Here is a 16,798-nt window from a genome sequence, read left to right on the forward strand (position 1 = left end):
CCGGCACAGTGGCTCACACCTGTTATTCCAGCACTTTGGGAAGCTGGTTTTGAATTCCTGGGCTCAAGTGATACTCTTGCCTTGGCCTCCCAAAGCGCTGGGATTAACAGGTGTGAGTCACCATACCTGGCTCTCTCAATTCCAATGAAAGCAGAGCTGGGCCTGGGTCCTCACCCTCCTTCCGCCCCCTCCCCCAGGAGACTTTGCCTACAACCTGGATCAGGACAACGCCCGTGTTGGGGATAGGTTCATGCGTCTCATTGAACCCGTGGCTGCCAGCCTGCCGTACATGACATGCCCTGGGAATCATGAAGAACGCTAGTGAGGACTGAGGGTGGTGGCGGTGGGCGAGGGCTGGATCAATGGAAATGGTCTCGTTCTTCTTAGTGTCTCCCTTGAGTCTCTCATGCTGCAACATTTCAATTGTGGTAGCAAGAGGAGATGGGGGTGGGCTGGAAGCTGGGCTCAGGGCCTGACAGTGGCGGCGTATAGGAGTAGGGCTATGAAATTCAGTCCTTCACCTCCATCCCTTGTACTTCCTTTATTCCAGCAACTTCTCTAACTACAAGGCTCGCTTCAGCATGCCGGGGGATAATGAGGGCCTGTGGTACAGGTAATGTGGGGGTGCTGGGGGACTGGCCCTCTCCCCTGAAGGATGGGAGATGCAGGGGAGCCCTGGTCCCTGACCCCTGCCCTTTGACTCCTCCAGCTGGGATCTGGGTCCCGCCCACATCATCTCCTTCTCCACCGAGGTCTATTTCTTTCTCCATTATGGCCGCCACTTGGTACAGAGGCAGTTTCGCTGGCTGGAGAGCGACCTCCAGGTAACCTGGGTGGAGGTCCCCCGTAGTCCCCCGGCCAGCCCCACCTCCCCCTCCACCCCCGACTCCTAGCCCCTCACCCTGGGCCCTTCTCCCCAGAAAGCCAATAAGAACCGGGCAGCCCGGCCGTGGATCATCACTATGGGGCACCGGCCCATGTACTGCTCCAACGCAGATCTGGACGACTGCACACGACATGAAAGCAAGGTGAGGTCCCTCCCTGGGAGACAGTGGGGACATGCTGAAAGCCAGGTGGGCGTCAGTCTGCGTCACCCTCACCCGCTCATTCACCCTGCCCAGGTCCGCAAAGGCCTCCAAGGCAAGCTGTACGGGTTGGAGGATCTTTTCTACAAATATGGTGAGCGACCCTCAGGACCCATGCCCCACACCCCACCTCTCCCCAATTCAGAGGTCTGATCCCCGCTTGCTCTATCTCAGGAGTGGATCTGCAGCTGTGGGCTCATGAGCACTCGTATGAACGACTGTGGCCAATTTACAACTACCAGGTGAGGCACGTGAAGGGCTGAGTGCCCACACAGCTGGGGTCAGGGTGGTCAGAAGGCCCAGGCATGGCCTCGTGTGACTGCCTGCCACCCAACGTTGTTCCCTTCCCCAGGTATTTAACGGCAGCCGAGAGATGCCCTACACCAACCCGCGAGGGCCTGTCCACATCATCACAGGATCTGCTGTGAGCAGGGGGAAGGGTGGCTTTGCCTTCTCTCTCTATTCCTATCTATGGAGGGCTAACTTTGTTCCAGACTGAGTGCTGGGTGCTTTATATAGTGGATATCACTTAACCCTCAGCCCTAAGGTCGGGAACTCCTAGCAGTATGTTCATTGGACGGATGTAGGAACAGAGGCACAGACAGGAAAATACTTGCTCAAAGTCACAGGTCAAATAAGTGGCAGAGGTTGGGAGCTCCCCCACCATAAAGTTACTCTAGTTCCCTTTTTAATTAATAACTACCACGGAGGTCCAGGCACAATGACTCATGCCTGTCATCCTAGCACTTTGGGAGGCCGAGTCTGGAGGATCACTTGAGGCCAGGAGTTGGAGACCAGCCTGGCAAATACAGCAAAACCTTGTCTATAAAAAAAAAAAAAAAAAAAAATTAAAAAAGAAATTAGCTGGGCGAGGTGGTGCTTTCTTGTAATTTTAGCTATTCAAAAAGATGAGTCAGGAGGATTGCTTGAGTGTAGGAGGTCAAGGCTGTAGTGAGCTGAGATCTCACCATTGCACTCCAGCCTGGGCAACAAAATGAAATGAGACCCTTTCTCACACACACACACACACACACACACACACACACACAAAAGATACTGGGTGGTTAGGTGCCGTGGCTCATTCCTGTAATCCCAGTACTTTGGGAGGTTGAGGCAGGAGGATTGCTTGATCCTAGGAGTTTGAGGCTACAATGAGTTATGATCGCACCAATGCACTCTAGCCTGGGTGACAAAGCAAGATCCCATCTCTAAACAACAACAAAAAAACTATCTTGAGGGAGATCCTGTTAGACCATGCAAATGTCATGTTTCTTTTTTTTTTTTCGAGACGGAGTCTTGCTCTGTTGCCCAGGCTGGAGTTCAGTGGCATGATCTCAGCTCACTGTAACCTCCGCCTCCTGGTTCAAGAGATTTCCGGCTAATTTTTGTACTTTTGGTAGAGATGGGATTTCACCACGTTGGCCAGGCTGGTCTCAAACTCCTCACCTCAAGTGATCTGCCTGCCTCGGCCTCCCAAAGTGCTGGGATTACAGGTTTGCCTGGCCCAAATGTCCTGTTTCTCCTCAAACTTTCACCCTCTTATTTTCGAACCCATTAGTGGATGCTGCCTGTTAACAGTTATTACTAAGCTGTTCCAATGAGGACTTTTCTTTCTTTCTTTCTTTCTTTCTTTCTTTCTTTCTTTCTTTCTTTCTTTCTTTCTTTCTTTCTTTCTCTCTCTCTTTCTTTCTTTCTTTTCTTCCTCCCTCCCTTCCTTCCTTCTTTCTTTCTTTTTTTTTGAGACGGAGTTTCACTCTTGTCACCCAGGCTGGAGTGCAGTGGCACGATCTCGGCTCACTGCAACCTCCACATCCCGGGATCAAGCAATTGTCTTGCCTCAGCCTCTCAAGTAGCTGGGATTACAGGTGCCAGCCATGCCCGGTTAAGTTTTATATTTTTAGTAGAGATGAGGTTTCACCACGCTGTCGAGGCTGGTCTCGAACTCCGGGCCTCGGGTGATCAGCCCACCTCGGCCTCCCAAAGTGCTGGGATTACAGACAAGAGCCACTGCGCCCGGCCTTACAGTGCCGTTCTAATGGGGATTTTCTGTCGCCCTCACTCTTCCAAGATTTATGAATTGAGATCCTCTTGCAAGGCTGACTTGTGTCTTCTGCCACATTTGTTCAGTTGGTTAATTGTTTATTTATGTCCGTGTGAACTCATGGGTAATTTATTTTACTCTGCGGGTTATTATCCAACATGACTGTTATTTATCTGGATGTTTAAGTTGTGCCAGCTTTGGCCATCAGTGGGCTCCTGTCTCCTTTCCACTCATCCCCTCCTTATTCTCTGGCACTTCAAAACATTCCAGGATCATCATGTGTTTTTTTTTTTTTTTTTTGCTCAGCCTTAGAATCTACCCCTTCTCCATGGAGCGAGGCTTAGTTTTTTAATTTTTTAATTTAATTTTAAAAATTTTGGCCACATGCAGTGGCTCATGCCTATAATCCCAACACTTTGGGAGGCTGAGGCAGGCAGGTCACTTGAGGTCAGGAGTTTCAGACCAGTCTGGGCAACATGGTGAAACCCCATCGCTATCAAAAAATACAAAATTTAGCCATGCATGGTGGTGCACACCTGTAGTCCCAGCTACTTGGGAGGCCAAAATGGGAGGATCATTTGAGCCCAAGAAGTCAAAGCTGCAATGAGCTGAGACTGTGCTACTGCACTCTAACCTGGGGACAGAGCGAGACCCCATCTCAAAAACAAAAATGTTTTTAATAGAGACAGTCTCACTATGTTGCCCAGGCTGGTCTCGAATTCCTGGGCTTAAGTGATCCCCCAGCTCGGCCTTCCAAAGCTGCTTCTTACAAATGATTAAGAGCAAAGCGAGGCTGTGTGTGGTGGCTCATGCCTGTAATGCCAGCACTTTGGGAGGCTGAGGTGGGTGGATCGCTTGAGTCTAGGAGTTCGAGACCAGCCTGCGCAACATGACAAAACCCTGTTTCTGGTAAAATAATAATTATAATTATATATATATGTATACATATATATAAAAGTAAGAATCACTTGTAATAAAAATTCAAACAGTTACAGAGGGCAGGAGGTGAACAGAAGCCACTCACACCACACATTGCCCCACTCTCGGTTGTTGACTCTTTTTAGGCATTTTACAATGTTCTCTGCATATACAAAGGAGTAATTGTTTAGATAGAGACATGTTACTGTATTGCTTACTTAAAAAAAAAAACACTTAGGTCGTGGGTCATGCCCTAGTGGTTCTCAAACTTGGTGCACATCAGAATTACCTATGGAGCTTTCAAAAGTCCAGTGTTTGGGCCTGACCCCGGACAAAATACCAGAATCCCTGGCATTGATCTCCCAGAGTAGCTGCCACACGGAGCACGAAATAGAATGCTGTCAGCACCAGATGGCTTCTCACGGCCCTTGGCAGCCAGGCTCTGCCCATGGGTGATTGCTATTCTGATTTTATCAGCACAAATTGGTTTTTTTCTTTAATTAAGAAATTTGAGGCCGGGCGCGGTGGCTTACGCCTGTAATCCCAACACTTTGGGAAGCTGAGGTGGGCAGATCACCCAAGGTTAGGAGTTTGAGACCAGCCTGCCCAACATGGCAAAACCCCGTCTCTACTTAAAACACAAAAAATTAGCCAGGCATGGTGGTGGGCACCTGTAATCCCAGCTACTCAGGAGGGTGAGGCAGGAGAATCGCTTGAACCCAGGAGGCAGAGGTTGCAGTGAGCCAAGATCGTGCCATTGCACTCCAGCCTGGGCAACAAGAGCAAAACTCTGTCTCAAAAATAAAAAAGAAAAAATAAATTGAAATTGTTTCAGACCAACAGAAAAGTTGCGCTAACGATACAAGGACTTTCCATATCCACTTCACCAATATTTCCCAAATATGAACATTTAACCACTTTTATTTATTTATTTATTTTGAGACACAGTTTCACTATTGTTGCCCAGGCTGGAGTGCAATTGGCGTGATCTCGGCTCACCACAACCTCTGCCTCCCAGGCTCGAGCGATTCTCCCACCTCAGCCTCCTGAGTAGCTGGGATTACAGGCCTACGTCACCACGCCCGGCTAATTATTGTATTTTTAGTAGAGACGGGGGTTTCACCGTGTTGGCCAGACTGGTCTCGAACTCCTGACCTCGTGATCTGCCCGCCTCGGCCTCCCAAAGTGCTAGGATTACAGCCATGAGCCACTGCGCCCGGCGTCTCTTTCATTCCTTTCATCAGAAACATTCTCTACTCTTTCTTCATTTTTCATGACCTTGACAATTTTGAAAAGCACAGCGAGTTGTTTTGTGGAATTTCCTTTGGGTTTGTTTGATATCTGCTCATGATTAGATAGAAGTTGTGCATCTTTGCTAAGAATACACAGAACAGATACTGTGTTCTTCCCAATACATCCTGCAAGGAGGCGCATGGTGTCTTTTTTGAGTTAGGATCTCACTCTGTCCCCAAGGCTGGAGTACAGTGTTACAATCTCGGCTCACTACAGCCTGGACCTCCCAGGCTTAAGCAATTCTCCCACCTCAGCCTCCTGAGTAGCTGGGATTACAGGCATGCACCATCACGCCCAGCTAATTTTTGTATTGACAGGGTTTCGCCATGTTGCCCAGGCTGGTCTTGAACTCCTGGGCTCAAGCAATCTGCCCGCCTCGGCCTCCCAGAGTGCTGGAATTACAGGCGTGAGCCACTGTGCTCGGCTGCACGATGTCTTTTTAACCTCTTTGAGCCTCTGATTTCTCAGCTGAAAGTGTGGTACGGATGGGTCTCATTACTGATGATGCTTACTTTGATCACTTGGTTAGGGAGGTATCCGCCAGCCCTCTCCACCATAAAGTGACTCTCTTTTTTCCTTTGTAATTAACAAGCATCTCCTGGAGAGATACTTTGAGACTATGCAAACATCCTGTTATGCCTCAAACTTTCCCTGCTAGTTTTATCATCCATTCATGATCCTTGCTTCAATCCAGTACTACAATGCTGGGTGCAAAATGGTGATTTTCCTCACCCTGGCATCCTCTCTGCTCCTCATGCCTGGCTTTTCTGCTGCAAGCACGAGCATTCTGTTTCCCCAGGCGCTGGTGTTTTAAAAAGCTTTCTTGGAGGGTCTACTGTGCAGCCAGGCTTCAGATCCAGTGATTTCTCTGTTCTTCAAATTGCTTTTTCTCCTTCACACACATCTTGGCCATCTTTCTGTATCACCCCGCTTCCCTGCTTTGCGATGGCTGTGCTATAATGTATTTAACTGACTCCCTGATGGGCGTTGGGATGGCTTCCAGTTCAGGGCTTTTACTGTAATGCTGTAGTGGGCAGCCTTACACAGCCGTGTACTTTTCTAGAAGTCAGAGACCCGGAGCAAGGGAAGCCTGCCTGGGACAAATTGTTCAATTGTGAGTATTATTGTGGCCAAGTCTTTTTGTTTTTGTTTTTGTTTGAGACAGTGTCACTCCGTCTCCCAGGCTGGAATGCAGTGGCACAATCTCGGCTCACTGCAACCTCCACCTCCTGGGTTCAAGCAATTATCCTGCCTCAGCTTCCCAAGTAGGTGGGAGTACAGGTGCCCACCACCACACCAGGCTAATTTTTGTATTTTTAGTAGAGACAGGGTTTCACCATGTTGGCCAGGCTGGTCTCTGACTCCTGACCTCAAGTGATCCGCCCTTCTTGGCCTCCCAAAGTGCTGGAATTACAGGCATGAGCCACTGCGCCCGGCCTCTATGGTGGTCAAGTCTTCACTGTCTTCCTTGAGGGCAGCAGGGTCCTGGGCTAGCAGGTCACTTCTGCTTCCCTGCGGGTCCTCCACCTGCTCTGGGTCTGATCAGTTCTCCCCGCCCCAGGGCTGTGAGGAGCGGCTGACGCCCTTTGCTGTCTTCCCGAGGCCCTGGAGTGCCGTGCGTGTGAAGGAGTATGGGTATACGCGGCTGCACATCCTCAACGGGACCCACATCCACATCCAGCAGGTGTCGGACGACCAGGTCAGTGAGGGGCAGGCCGAAGTCACCTGACTGTACAGCCAGGCCCTTCCAAGCAAATGAGCTGTTAAAAACATGGACTCGGCCAGGCGCAGTGGCTCATGCCTGCAACACCTGCAATTTGGTGGGGCCAAGGTATGAGGATCGCTTGAGTCCAGGAGTTCAAGACCAGCCTGGGTATCATGGTGAGACCTAGTCTCTACAAAAAATACAAAAAATGGCCAGGCACGGTGGCTCATGCCTGTAATTCCAGCACTTTGGGAAGCCGAGGCAGGCGGATCACAAGGTCAGGAGATCGAGACCATCCTGGCTAACATGGTGAAACCCCTTCTCTACTAAAAATACAAAAAAAATTAGCCAGGCGTGGTGGCAGGTGCCTATAGTCCCAGCTACTCGGGAGGCTGAGGCAGGAGAATGGTGTGAACCCGGGAGGCAGAGCTTGCAGTGAGCCGAGATCGCACCACTCCAGCCTGGGCGACTGAGCAAGACTCTGTCTCAAAAAAAAAAAAAAAAAAAAATTAGGCCAGGTGCGGTGGTTCATACCTGAAATCCCAGCACTTTGGGAGGCTGAGGTGGGCAGATCACTTGAAGTCAGGAGTTAGAGACCAGCCTGGCCAACATGGTGAAACCCCGTCTCTACTAAAAATACAAAAATGAGCTGGCCATGGTGGCGGGTGCCTGTAATCCCAGCTACAAGGTAGGTTGAGGCAGGAGAATCACTTAAATCTGGGAGGTGAAGTTTGCAGTGACCCAAGATGGCACCACTGCCCTCCAGCCTGGGAGACAGAGTGAGACTCTGTCTTGGAAAAAAAAGGAAAATTAGTCAAGTGTGGTGGCAGATGTCTGTAGTCCCAGCTACTTGGGAGGCTGAGGCAGGAGGATCACTTGAGCGCAGGAGTTAGAGTTTGCAGTGAGCTATGATCTCGCCTCTGTACTCCAGCCTGGGCAACAGAGTGAGACCCTAACTCAAAATAAAAAAACGAACAAATGTGGACTGTAGAACTAGAAACCTGCTCCTGCTGCTTACCAGCTGAGTGACCTTGAGTCACTCATCTAATTTTTTTTTTTTTTTTTTTTTTTGAGATGGAGTCTCGCTCTGTCACCCAGGCTGGAATGCAGTGGTGCAGTCTTGGTTTACTGCAACCGCCACCTCCCAGGTTCAGGCAATTCTCCTACCTCAGCCTCCCGAGTAGCTGGGATCACAGGCACCCACCACCACACCTGGCTAATTTTTTGTATTTTTAGTAGAGACAGGGTTTCACTGTGTTGGCCAGAATGGTCTCGAACTCCTGACATCAGGTGATCTGTCCGCCTCAGCCTCCCAAAGTGCTGGGATTACAGGTGTGAGCCACTGCGCTGGGCCCACTTATCTAACTTCTTTGCCTCAGTTTTCCCATCTGTGAGAGGGGATGATCATAGTTTCCACCTCACAGGACTACATGGGGGTTGAAGGACTTATTATATATAAAATGCTTAGAACAGTGCAGAACTTGGTAAATTCTGTAGGTATTTACCATTGTGAGGCAGGGGAAGATAAAGATGGGGGTGAGACACAGGTAGGGGAAAACAATAAGATGAGTATGTGGTAGAGGTGGCTTAAGGTTAGGTGGATCCAAATAATAATGGCTCACCTTTCTTTATTTTTGCCATTGTAGTTTTAAAATAATGACAATATTTATGATTTATTGAGCACCTACTGCATACCAGACACTGCCTAGATGCTCTGCATTTAGTAGCACTTTATTTATTTATTTATTTTTGAGACAGAGTTTCACTCTGTCACCCAGGCTAGAGTGCAGTGGTGCAATCTAAGCTCACTGCAACCTCCACCTCCCGGGTTCAAGCAATTCTCCTGCCTCAGCCTCCCGAGTAGCTGGGATTACAGGCACATGCCACCATACCCGGCTAATTTTTTGTCTTTTCAGTAGAGATGGGGTTTTGCCATGTTAGCCAGGCTGGTCTTGAACTCCTGACCTCAGGTGATCCACCCACCTGGGCCTCCCAAAGTGCTGGGATTACAGGCATGAGCCACCGCATGCGGCCCCAGTAGCACTTTATACACCAAAACAATCCCACAGGAGTGGATTTCCTCTCCATTTTATAGGTGAGGGAACTGAGGCTCAGAGAGGGGAAGTAATTTTCCCAGGGTCACACAGCTGGAGGACGGCCAAGCTGGGATCTGATAGCTACCATTTATCGAGTGGCACATGCACCGGGCGCAGACTTTTGTGTGCATGATCTCACTCTGTTCTCGTGATGACTCTGGGCATCTATTACTTTGTGCATTGCATAGAACATGGAAGTTTTGCTCAGAGAGTCCAGCAACATGCTTAAGGCCACCTAGAGGGTGGATGCGCTGGCCAGGTGCAGCAGCTCATGCCTTTGGGAGGCTGAGGCAGGCAGATCACTTGAGGTCAGGAGTTCGAGACCAGCCTGGCCAACATGGCGAAACCTTGTCTCTAGTAAAAATACAAAAATTAGCCAGGCATGGTGGTGCATGCCTGTAATCCCAGCTACTCGGGAGGCTGGGGCAGGAGAATGGCTTGAACCTGGGAAGCGGAGGTTGCCACTGCACTCCAGCCTGGGTGACAGAGCAAGACTCTGTCTAAAAAAAAAAAAAAAAAAAAAAAGGAGAGAGAGAGAGAAACCCTAGCCACTTGCTCAGGGTTGTACAGCCCATCAGAGGGCAGAGAGGGGATTGGAACCCAGGCCATGTGGCCCCAGAGTTCAGGCTTTCAGCTCTAACTACTGTCCCTGTTTTTGTCCCTCACAGGATGGGAAGATCGTAGATGATGTCTGGGTGGTGAGACCCCTGTTTGGCCGGAGGATGTACCTCTAGGGATGGCGGCAGCTCTCCTCCAGAAGCCTAGGTTTTGCCGCCTTGGCTGCTGTGACCAGAAACTGCCCAGGCCTGGGTGGGGAGTTGGGTGGGCCCTGACTCCCCTGCCCTCCAGAGGCCCCATGTAGGGTACATGCAGCCCTATGGAGCTGGGGCAGCTGTTCCCTCCTGGAGAGGTGGGAGTCCTGGCTGGCTGTGGAGGGAGGGCAGGTGTGCGGGCACAGAGTGACACACGGCAGGTTTCTGCTGGCAGGGCCCCACCCTCCTGCATAGCTCTGATCGGGCGAGGTGCCCACGGGGCTTCAGGAATGAAGAGGCTTAAGCTCTGGCTCCATGGATTCTGCACATCTGCGGGGGATGCCCCTGGGCTTCCTCCTCTCCTGCCCACCTGGCAAGGGCATCGCCAGGTGGGCACAACCATCATGACACTACTCACCAGCAGGTGGCGTCAGGGGCTTTTTCTTCTGAGCCCAGCACTGAGAGTTGGTCTGAAGCCTGGCTCCTTCTTCACTGCTCCAGGACTGCTACGAAGAGTCCCTTCATGCCTCAGTTTCCCAGCCTGGCACCATCTTATCCGGGAAGAGGAGACGTGTTAACACTCTTGCCTCCTAGCTAGGACAGATGACAAACCACAAGAGCCACAGACTTGCCAGTTCTTTCCCTCTTTCCTTCCTTTCTTTCCCTTTTATTTATTGAATCATAATTTATTGAGCATCTACCATGTGCCAGGCTCTGTTCTCAGTGCTGGAGAGACAGCTGTGAATGAGACAGAGATCTCGGCCCTCACAGAGCTGACATCCTAACCAGAGAGTTGGACAAAAATCACGATAAATGAGTTGGTTAAATGGCAATTTGTGAGTAGAAAACGCAGGGACGGTGAGAGAGCAGTTTCAATTTTCAGGGGGATCTCACTGAGAGGGCAACATTTGATCTGAAGGAGGTGGGGAAGGAGCCAAGTGGGCAGACATCTGGGGAAAGAGCATTCCAGGCAGAGGAACAGCCAGTGCAAAGGCCCTGAGACAGAAATGTGCCTGGCCGGCTGGGTACAGTAACTCACATCTGTAGTCCCAGCACTTTGGGAGGCCGAGGTGGGCGGATCACTTAGCCCAGGAGTTTGAGACCAGCCTGGGCAACACAGTGAAACCCTTTCTCTACCAAAAATATGAAATTTAGCTGGGCATGGTGGTGTGTGCCTGTAGTCCCAGCTGCTCAGGAGGCTGAGGCGGGAGGATGGCTTGAGCCCAGGAGGTTGAGGCTGCAGTGAGCCATGATCATGCCACTGCACCCCAGCCTGGGCAACAGAGCAAGACCCTGTCTCAAAAAATATATATAAATAAAAAAGTTTTAAAAAGAGAAAAATAAAACAAAGAAACGTGCCTGCCCTGTTGGAGTGTCCATGAGGAGGCCACTGTGGCTGGAGCAGGGAGAGTGAGAGGGAGACCAAGCTTGAGGACAGGGCAGTGGTGGGGATGGCTTGTATGGAGCCTTACAGGCCACGGTGAGGACTTTGGGTGGAGCCAGGGGAGGCCCTGAGCAGGTGAAGGAAGTGATCGGACTCCACGAGTCACAGGCAAAGGCCCCAGGGCTGACAGCTGCCCCAGGGCCTGCGGGCTCCCAGCCCTGCCAGATGACCTGAGATCTATCTATTCCCCCATCATGGGGCGCGGTTTCTGCCTCCACAGATTTTATTCCCTCCCACCCACCCCTCACTTGGCCCAAGGCACGCAGGACTCCTTGCCGTTCCTGGAACACAGCCAGCTCTTTCTCACTGCGGGGCCTGGGCGCTGGCTGTCTGCCCCCTGTGTGCCCTCTCCCCAGCTCATCCCAGGCTGGCACCTTCTCAACCTCAGGTCTCAGACTCGGTGTCCCCTCCTCAGAGGCCTTCCCTGCTGACCCTAGCCAAAGTAGCCTGTGTTGCTGCCTGCCCCACCCCCGTTTTACTTCGATCTGCAATTCTTTCCTTGATTGGTTAACTTGCTCATTGGCTGTTTACACCCGCAAAGCTAAGTCTGTGAGGGTGGTGACCATGAGTTCAACGCCTCTGCCAAATCCTCCCAGGCCCCTTCTTGGGCTGGATTGGGGACTCTGGGCTCCCCGCTAGTTCCAGTCCTGCACATTCTAGGCCATCACTGTTTGGGGATGGGTCTCTCTGACTCCCCCACTGGACTTCAACCTCGGAGGGATGGGGCCCAGAGCTGCGTCCCAGCATTGCCCAGCACAAGATAGATACTTAATAAATATTGATTGCCTTAATGAAGGCCACCACATGCCAGGCTCCAGCCGGGCAATGCCAGGGACAGCGATGAATCAGCTACAGTCAAGCCCTCTGGGAGCTCGCAGGCAGGCAGGGAAACACGGTTACTCAACACAGGTGATGAGCAGTAAGAGAATCCCGTGGCAGGCCGGGCCAAGACAGTGAGGTCACAAGCTGGACAGTCATGGAGTGCTGTGGCCGCCGACTGAACTGGTGCCCTGTGTGGGTCTGGCATGCCCTGTCCCGGGCTGGGTGAGGCTGTGGACATGCCGGGAGGTGGCAACCTCCACAGAGGGCAGAGGTCAGACACTGGAGTCAAACAGAAACTGGTTCAAATCCCAGCCCCACCAATTCCTGTGTGACCATGGGCAAGTCGGCAACCCTCTCTGAATCTCTGTTTCTTCATCTATAACCCAAGAATGATAATACTCTGTGAGGCTGCCTTGGGGTTAAATGAGATTGAAAGCCTTGGGATCGATATTGATTCCTCTTTTTCTCATGCTCCACATCCAAGTATCTGGAAAATCCTGTTTGCTTTGCCTTCAAAATCGATCTAGACTTTTTTTTTGACATGGAGTTTCACTCTTCTCGCCCAGGCTGGAGTGCAGTGGTGTGATCTCGGCTCACTGCAAACTCTGCCTCCTGGGTTCAAGCAATTCTCCTGCCTCAGCCTCCCAAGTAGCTGGGATTACAGGAGCGTGCCACCACGCCTGGCTAATTTTTGTATTTTTAGTAAACATGGGGTTTCACCATGTTGGCCAGGCTGGTCTCAAACTCATGACTTCAGGTGATCCACCTGCCTTGGTCTCTCAAAGTGCTAGAATTACAGGTGTGAGCCACCGTGCCCAGCTCGATCTAGACTCTCTACGCTTTTGGCACCCCCAAAGCCCCCACCCTGGTCCTGTCTACACTCATTTCCTACAGACTCCTTGGACTTCCTGCTCCCTCCTTTTCCTGGGAGTCTGTTCCCCACACACAACCAAAGGCACCTGTGAATACCTGCATCAGATCACATCCGCCCCTGCTCAGAGCCCTCCTGTGGCTCCGTCTCAGGTCCACGAGGCCCCAGACGATCTGCCCCCGTCACCCCTCTGTCCTCAGCCCCTCCAATCACCCCCCTCGCCCACTCTGCTGCAGCCACACTGGCCTCTGCATTGGACTCCCCACCCACTTTTGCACTGGCAGTTCCCTCTGCCGGGGACACTGTTCCCCCAGGGATCTGTATGACTCCCTTTATCCCCCCCTCAGGCCTTTGCTCAGTGCCACCCTCTCTGACCCTCTTGTTTAAAACAGCTCCACCTAACCGGAGGTCATCAGGTTCGGTGAAATAAGCCAGGCACAGAAAGACAAACCTCACATGGTCTCACTCATTTGTGGGAGCTAAAAATCAAAACAATTGATGTCATGGACACGGCGAGTTAGAAGGATGGTGACTAGAGGCTGGGAAGGGTGCTGGGAGGCTGCAGGGGATGGGCTTTTTTTGTTTTTGTTTTTTGAGACGGAGTCTTGCTCTTTCGCCCATGCTGGAATGTAATGGTGAGATACCGGCTCACTGCAAACTCTGCCTCCTGGGTTCAAGCAATTCTCCTGCCTCAGCCTCCTGAGTATCTGGGATTACAGGCACCCGCCACCACACCTGACTAATTTTTATATTTTTAGCAGAGACAGGTTTTCACCATGTTGGCCACGCTGGTCTCGAACTCCTGATCTCAAATGATCCGCCCGCCTCGGCCTTCCAAAATGCTGGGATTACAGGCGTGAGCCACTGCACCCAGCCTCGGTTTTGTTAATGGGCTAAAAAAAAAGAATGAATAAGACCTACTATTTGATCACACAACAAGATGACTATTCTCAATAATAAATTGTACATTTTTAAATAACCAAAAGAGTGTAATTGGGTTGTAACACAAAGGATAAATACTTGAGGGGATGGATACCCCATGCCTGTATCAAAATATCTCATGTACCCCATAAATACGTACACTTACTACGGACCCAACAAAAATTAAAACCTAAGGCTGGGCACTGTGGCTTATACCTGCAACCCCAGCACTTTGGGAGGCCGAGGTGGGAGGATCACTTGAACTCAGGAGTTTGAGACCAGCCTGGCCAACATGGTGAAACTCCGTCTCTAGCAAAAATACAATTAGCTGGGCGTGGTGATGTGCACCTGTGGTCCAGCTACTCAGGAGGCTGAGGTGGGAAAATCGCTGGAGTCTGGGAAGTTGAGGCTGCAATGAGCCAAGATCGCACCATTGCACGCCAGCCTGGATGACAGAGTGAGATCCTGTCTCAAAAATAAAAAAAAAATTAAATAAATTCTTTAAAAAGTAATAATTAATAATAAAATAAAACAGCTTTACCCTCCATACACCTCCCATCTCCCTTCTCTGCTTTATATTCCTTCAAGACACTGAGGGCTGGGAGCGATGGTTCATGCCTATAATCCCAGCACTTTGGGAGGCCAAGGTGGGCGGGTCACCTGAGGTCAGGAGTTCAAGACCAACCGGAGGTCATCGGGCTGGCCAACATGGTGAAACCCCATCTCTAGTAAAAATACAAATTTAGCTGGGTGTGGTCATGCACACCTGTAATCCCAGCTACTCGGGAAGCTGAGGCAGGAGAATTGCTTGAACCTGGGAGGCAGAGGTTGCAGTGATCCAAGATAGCACCACCTGCACTCCAGCCTGGGTGACAGAGCAAGATTCCATCTCAAAAAAAAAAAAAAAAAAAAAAAAAGCATTTAATTTAGATCTTGTGACCCACTATATAGATACATGTTTGATTATTTTTTCCTTTTCTCCCCCAAGAGAATGTGAGCTCCCTGGACCACAGGGTTTTTTTGTTTGTTTGTTTGTTTTTTGCCAGTTCTGTCCCCTGCTGTTACCTTGGTCACTGGTATATAGTAGGTGCTCAATAAACACGGTTTACGTGGAAGAAAGAAGGAATGAGAAATAAAGGTAAGCTTAGCACAGGGCCTGGCACTGAGGGATGCTTATCAGTAGGAATGACAGTGACTCAGGTGACTCAGATAAAGGCTCAGCCCTCGGGAGCTCCCCGTGGCTGGGTGCGCAGCAGACAGGCACGCAGGACTGGTTGCAACACCTGCCCTGTGTGACGTGCGCAGGAAGTTGCAGGTTGCAGGGCCAGAGACCCTGAAGCTTCTGAGAGGTGAAGCTGAGCAAGGTCTTTTTTTTTTTTTTTTTTTTTTTGAGACAGGGTCTCACTGTGCCGCCCAGGTTGGAGTGCAGTGGCGCAATCATGGCTCACTGCAGCCTTGGCCTCCCCAGGCTCAAATGATCCTCCCACTTCAGCCTCCCGAGTATCTGGAACTACTAGGCGTGCCACCATACCCAGCTAATTTTTGTATTTTTTGTAGAGATGGAGTCTTGTTATGGTGCCCAGGCTGGCCTCCAACTCCTGGACTCAAGCAATCAGCCAGCCTTGACCTTCCAAAGTGTTGGGATTACAGGCGTGAGCCACCACGTCCCCCCCCACAAGGCTTTCAAAGGCCGCACAGATGCCTATGCTGCAGGCTGGGGTTGGGAGGTAGCGGGTGGTCCCAGAAAGGGAAGCAGGGCCACGGGGAGAGCTCATGGGAAGGCTGGGGGATCCATGGGGCTCTGGATTCATTCATCAATAAGTATTTATTTATTAAACTCCTTTGTTGCTCAAATCAGCCAGAAGTGGTTTCTGTTGATGGCAACTGAGAACCATGAAAGAAACATGGACCCCCTATGAAGGGAAAACCTTTGAAACTGTGTTTTTTCTCTGCTCTCACACCACAACGGCTGGGCGCGGTGGCTCACACCTGTAATCCCAGCAGTTTGGGAGGCCGAGGCAGGCGGATCACTTGAGGCCAGGAGTTGGAGACCAGCCTGGCCAACATGGTGAAAACCCGTCGCTACTAAAAATACAAAAATTAGCCAGGTGTGGTGGCAGGCACCTGTAATCCCAGGTACTCGGGAGGCTGAGGCAGGAGAATCCCTTGAACCCGGGAGGCAGAAGTTGCTGTGAGCCGAGATTGCACCACTGCACTCCAGCCTGGGCAACAGAGCAAGACTCTATCTCAAAAAACAAAACAAAACGAAACACCACAACAACAATCATCAACATAGACTGTGATCAAATGCAGGGGGCGGGTTCTTCCACAGACCAGGCAGCAGACACCAGCTGGGTGTCCTCCAACTCATTTCTGACACTATCTACCCAAAGACGGCCTCAGATCCCACAGGTTGAGGGTTCAGTCCCACACACTGCTCCCTCCCTCCCCAGCCGCATGTCTGGGTCTCCGGAACTTCTGACTGGCCAGCTTCAAGTTAGGGTTTCCACGACCCCCTCTTGGGGTTCGATTTATTTGCTAGAGCGGCTCACAGAACTCAGGGAAACAGTTACATTTGCAGGTTTATGACTAAGGATATTTTAATGAAGAGATGCATAGGGTGCATAGCAGCTTCTGTCCCCATGGAGTTGGGGCGCACCACCCTCCCAGCACCTGGATGAGTTCTTCTTTTATTCTTATTTTTTGAGATGGAGTGTTTCACTCTTGTTGTCCAGGCTAGAGTGCAGTGGCGCAATTTTGGCTGACTGCAACCTCTGCTTCCTGGGTTCAAGCGATTCTCCTGCCTCAGCCTCCCAAGTAGCTGGGATCACAGGTACCTGCCACCATACC

At 50.8% G+C, this 16,798-nt stretch overlaps 1 protein-coding gene across 10 annotated transcripts in view; it reads left to right on the top strand.

The window, feature by feature from the left end:
* ACP7 (acid phosphatase 7, tartrate resistant (putative)) overlaps nt 1–10,530 on the top strand; it is a 31,827-nt gene extending 21,297 nt beyond the window's left edge. For 7 of the 10 annotated variants that reach the window (XM_034944749.3, XM_055103597.2, XM_063600254.1 and 4 more), the window contains 9 exons: nt 198–321; nt 551–613; nt 710–824; nt 921–1,028; nt 1,122–1,179; nt 1,260–1,327; nt 1,438–1,509; nt 6,899–7,036; nt 9,807–10,530. In XM_034944749.3, the coding sequence (XP_034800640.2) occupies nt 198–321; nt 551–613; nt 710–824; nt 921–1,028; nt 1,122–1,179; nt 1,260–1,327; nt 1,438–1,509; nt 6,899–7,036; nt 9,807–9,872 (812 nt within the window). In that variant the 3' untranslated portion in view covers nt 9,873–10,530. Of the gene's footprint in view, nt 1–197; nt 322–550; nt 614–709; nt 825–920; nt 1,029–1,121; nt 1,180–1,259; nt 1,328–1,437; nt 1,510–6,898; nt 7,038–9,806 lie in introns of those variants that run through there. The other 3 variants (XM_034944751.3, XM_034944753.3, XM_063600255.1) reach the window with 3 other exon arrangements.
* The last annotated feature ends 6,268 nt before the right edge of the window (nt 10,531–16,798 follow it).

The sequence above is a fragment of the Pan paniscus genome, chromosome 20 (assembly GCF_029289425.2).
Source record: "Pan paniscus chromosome 20, NHGRI_mPanPan1-v2.0_pri, whole genome shotgun sequence".
NCBI lineage: Eukaryota > Metazoa > Chordata > Mammalia > Primates > Hominidae > Pan > Pan paniscus.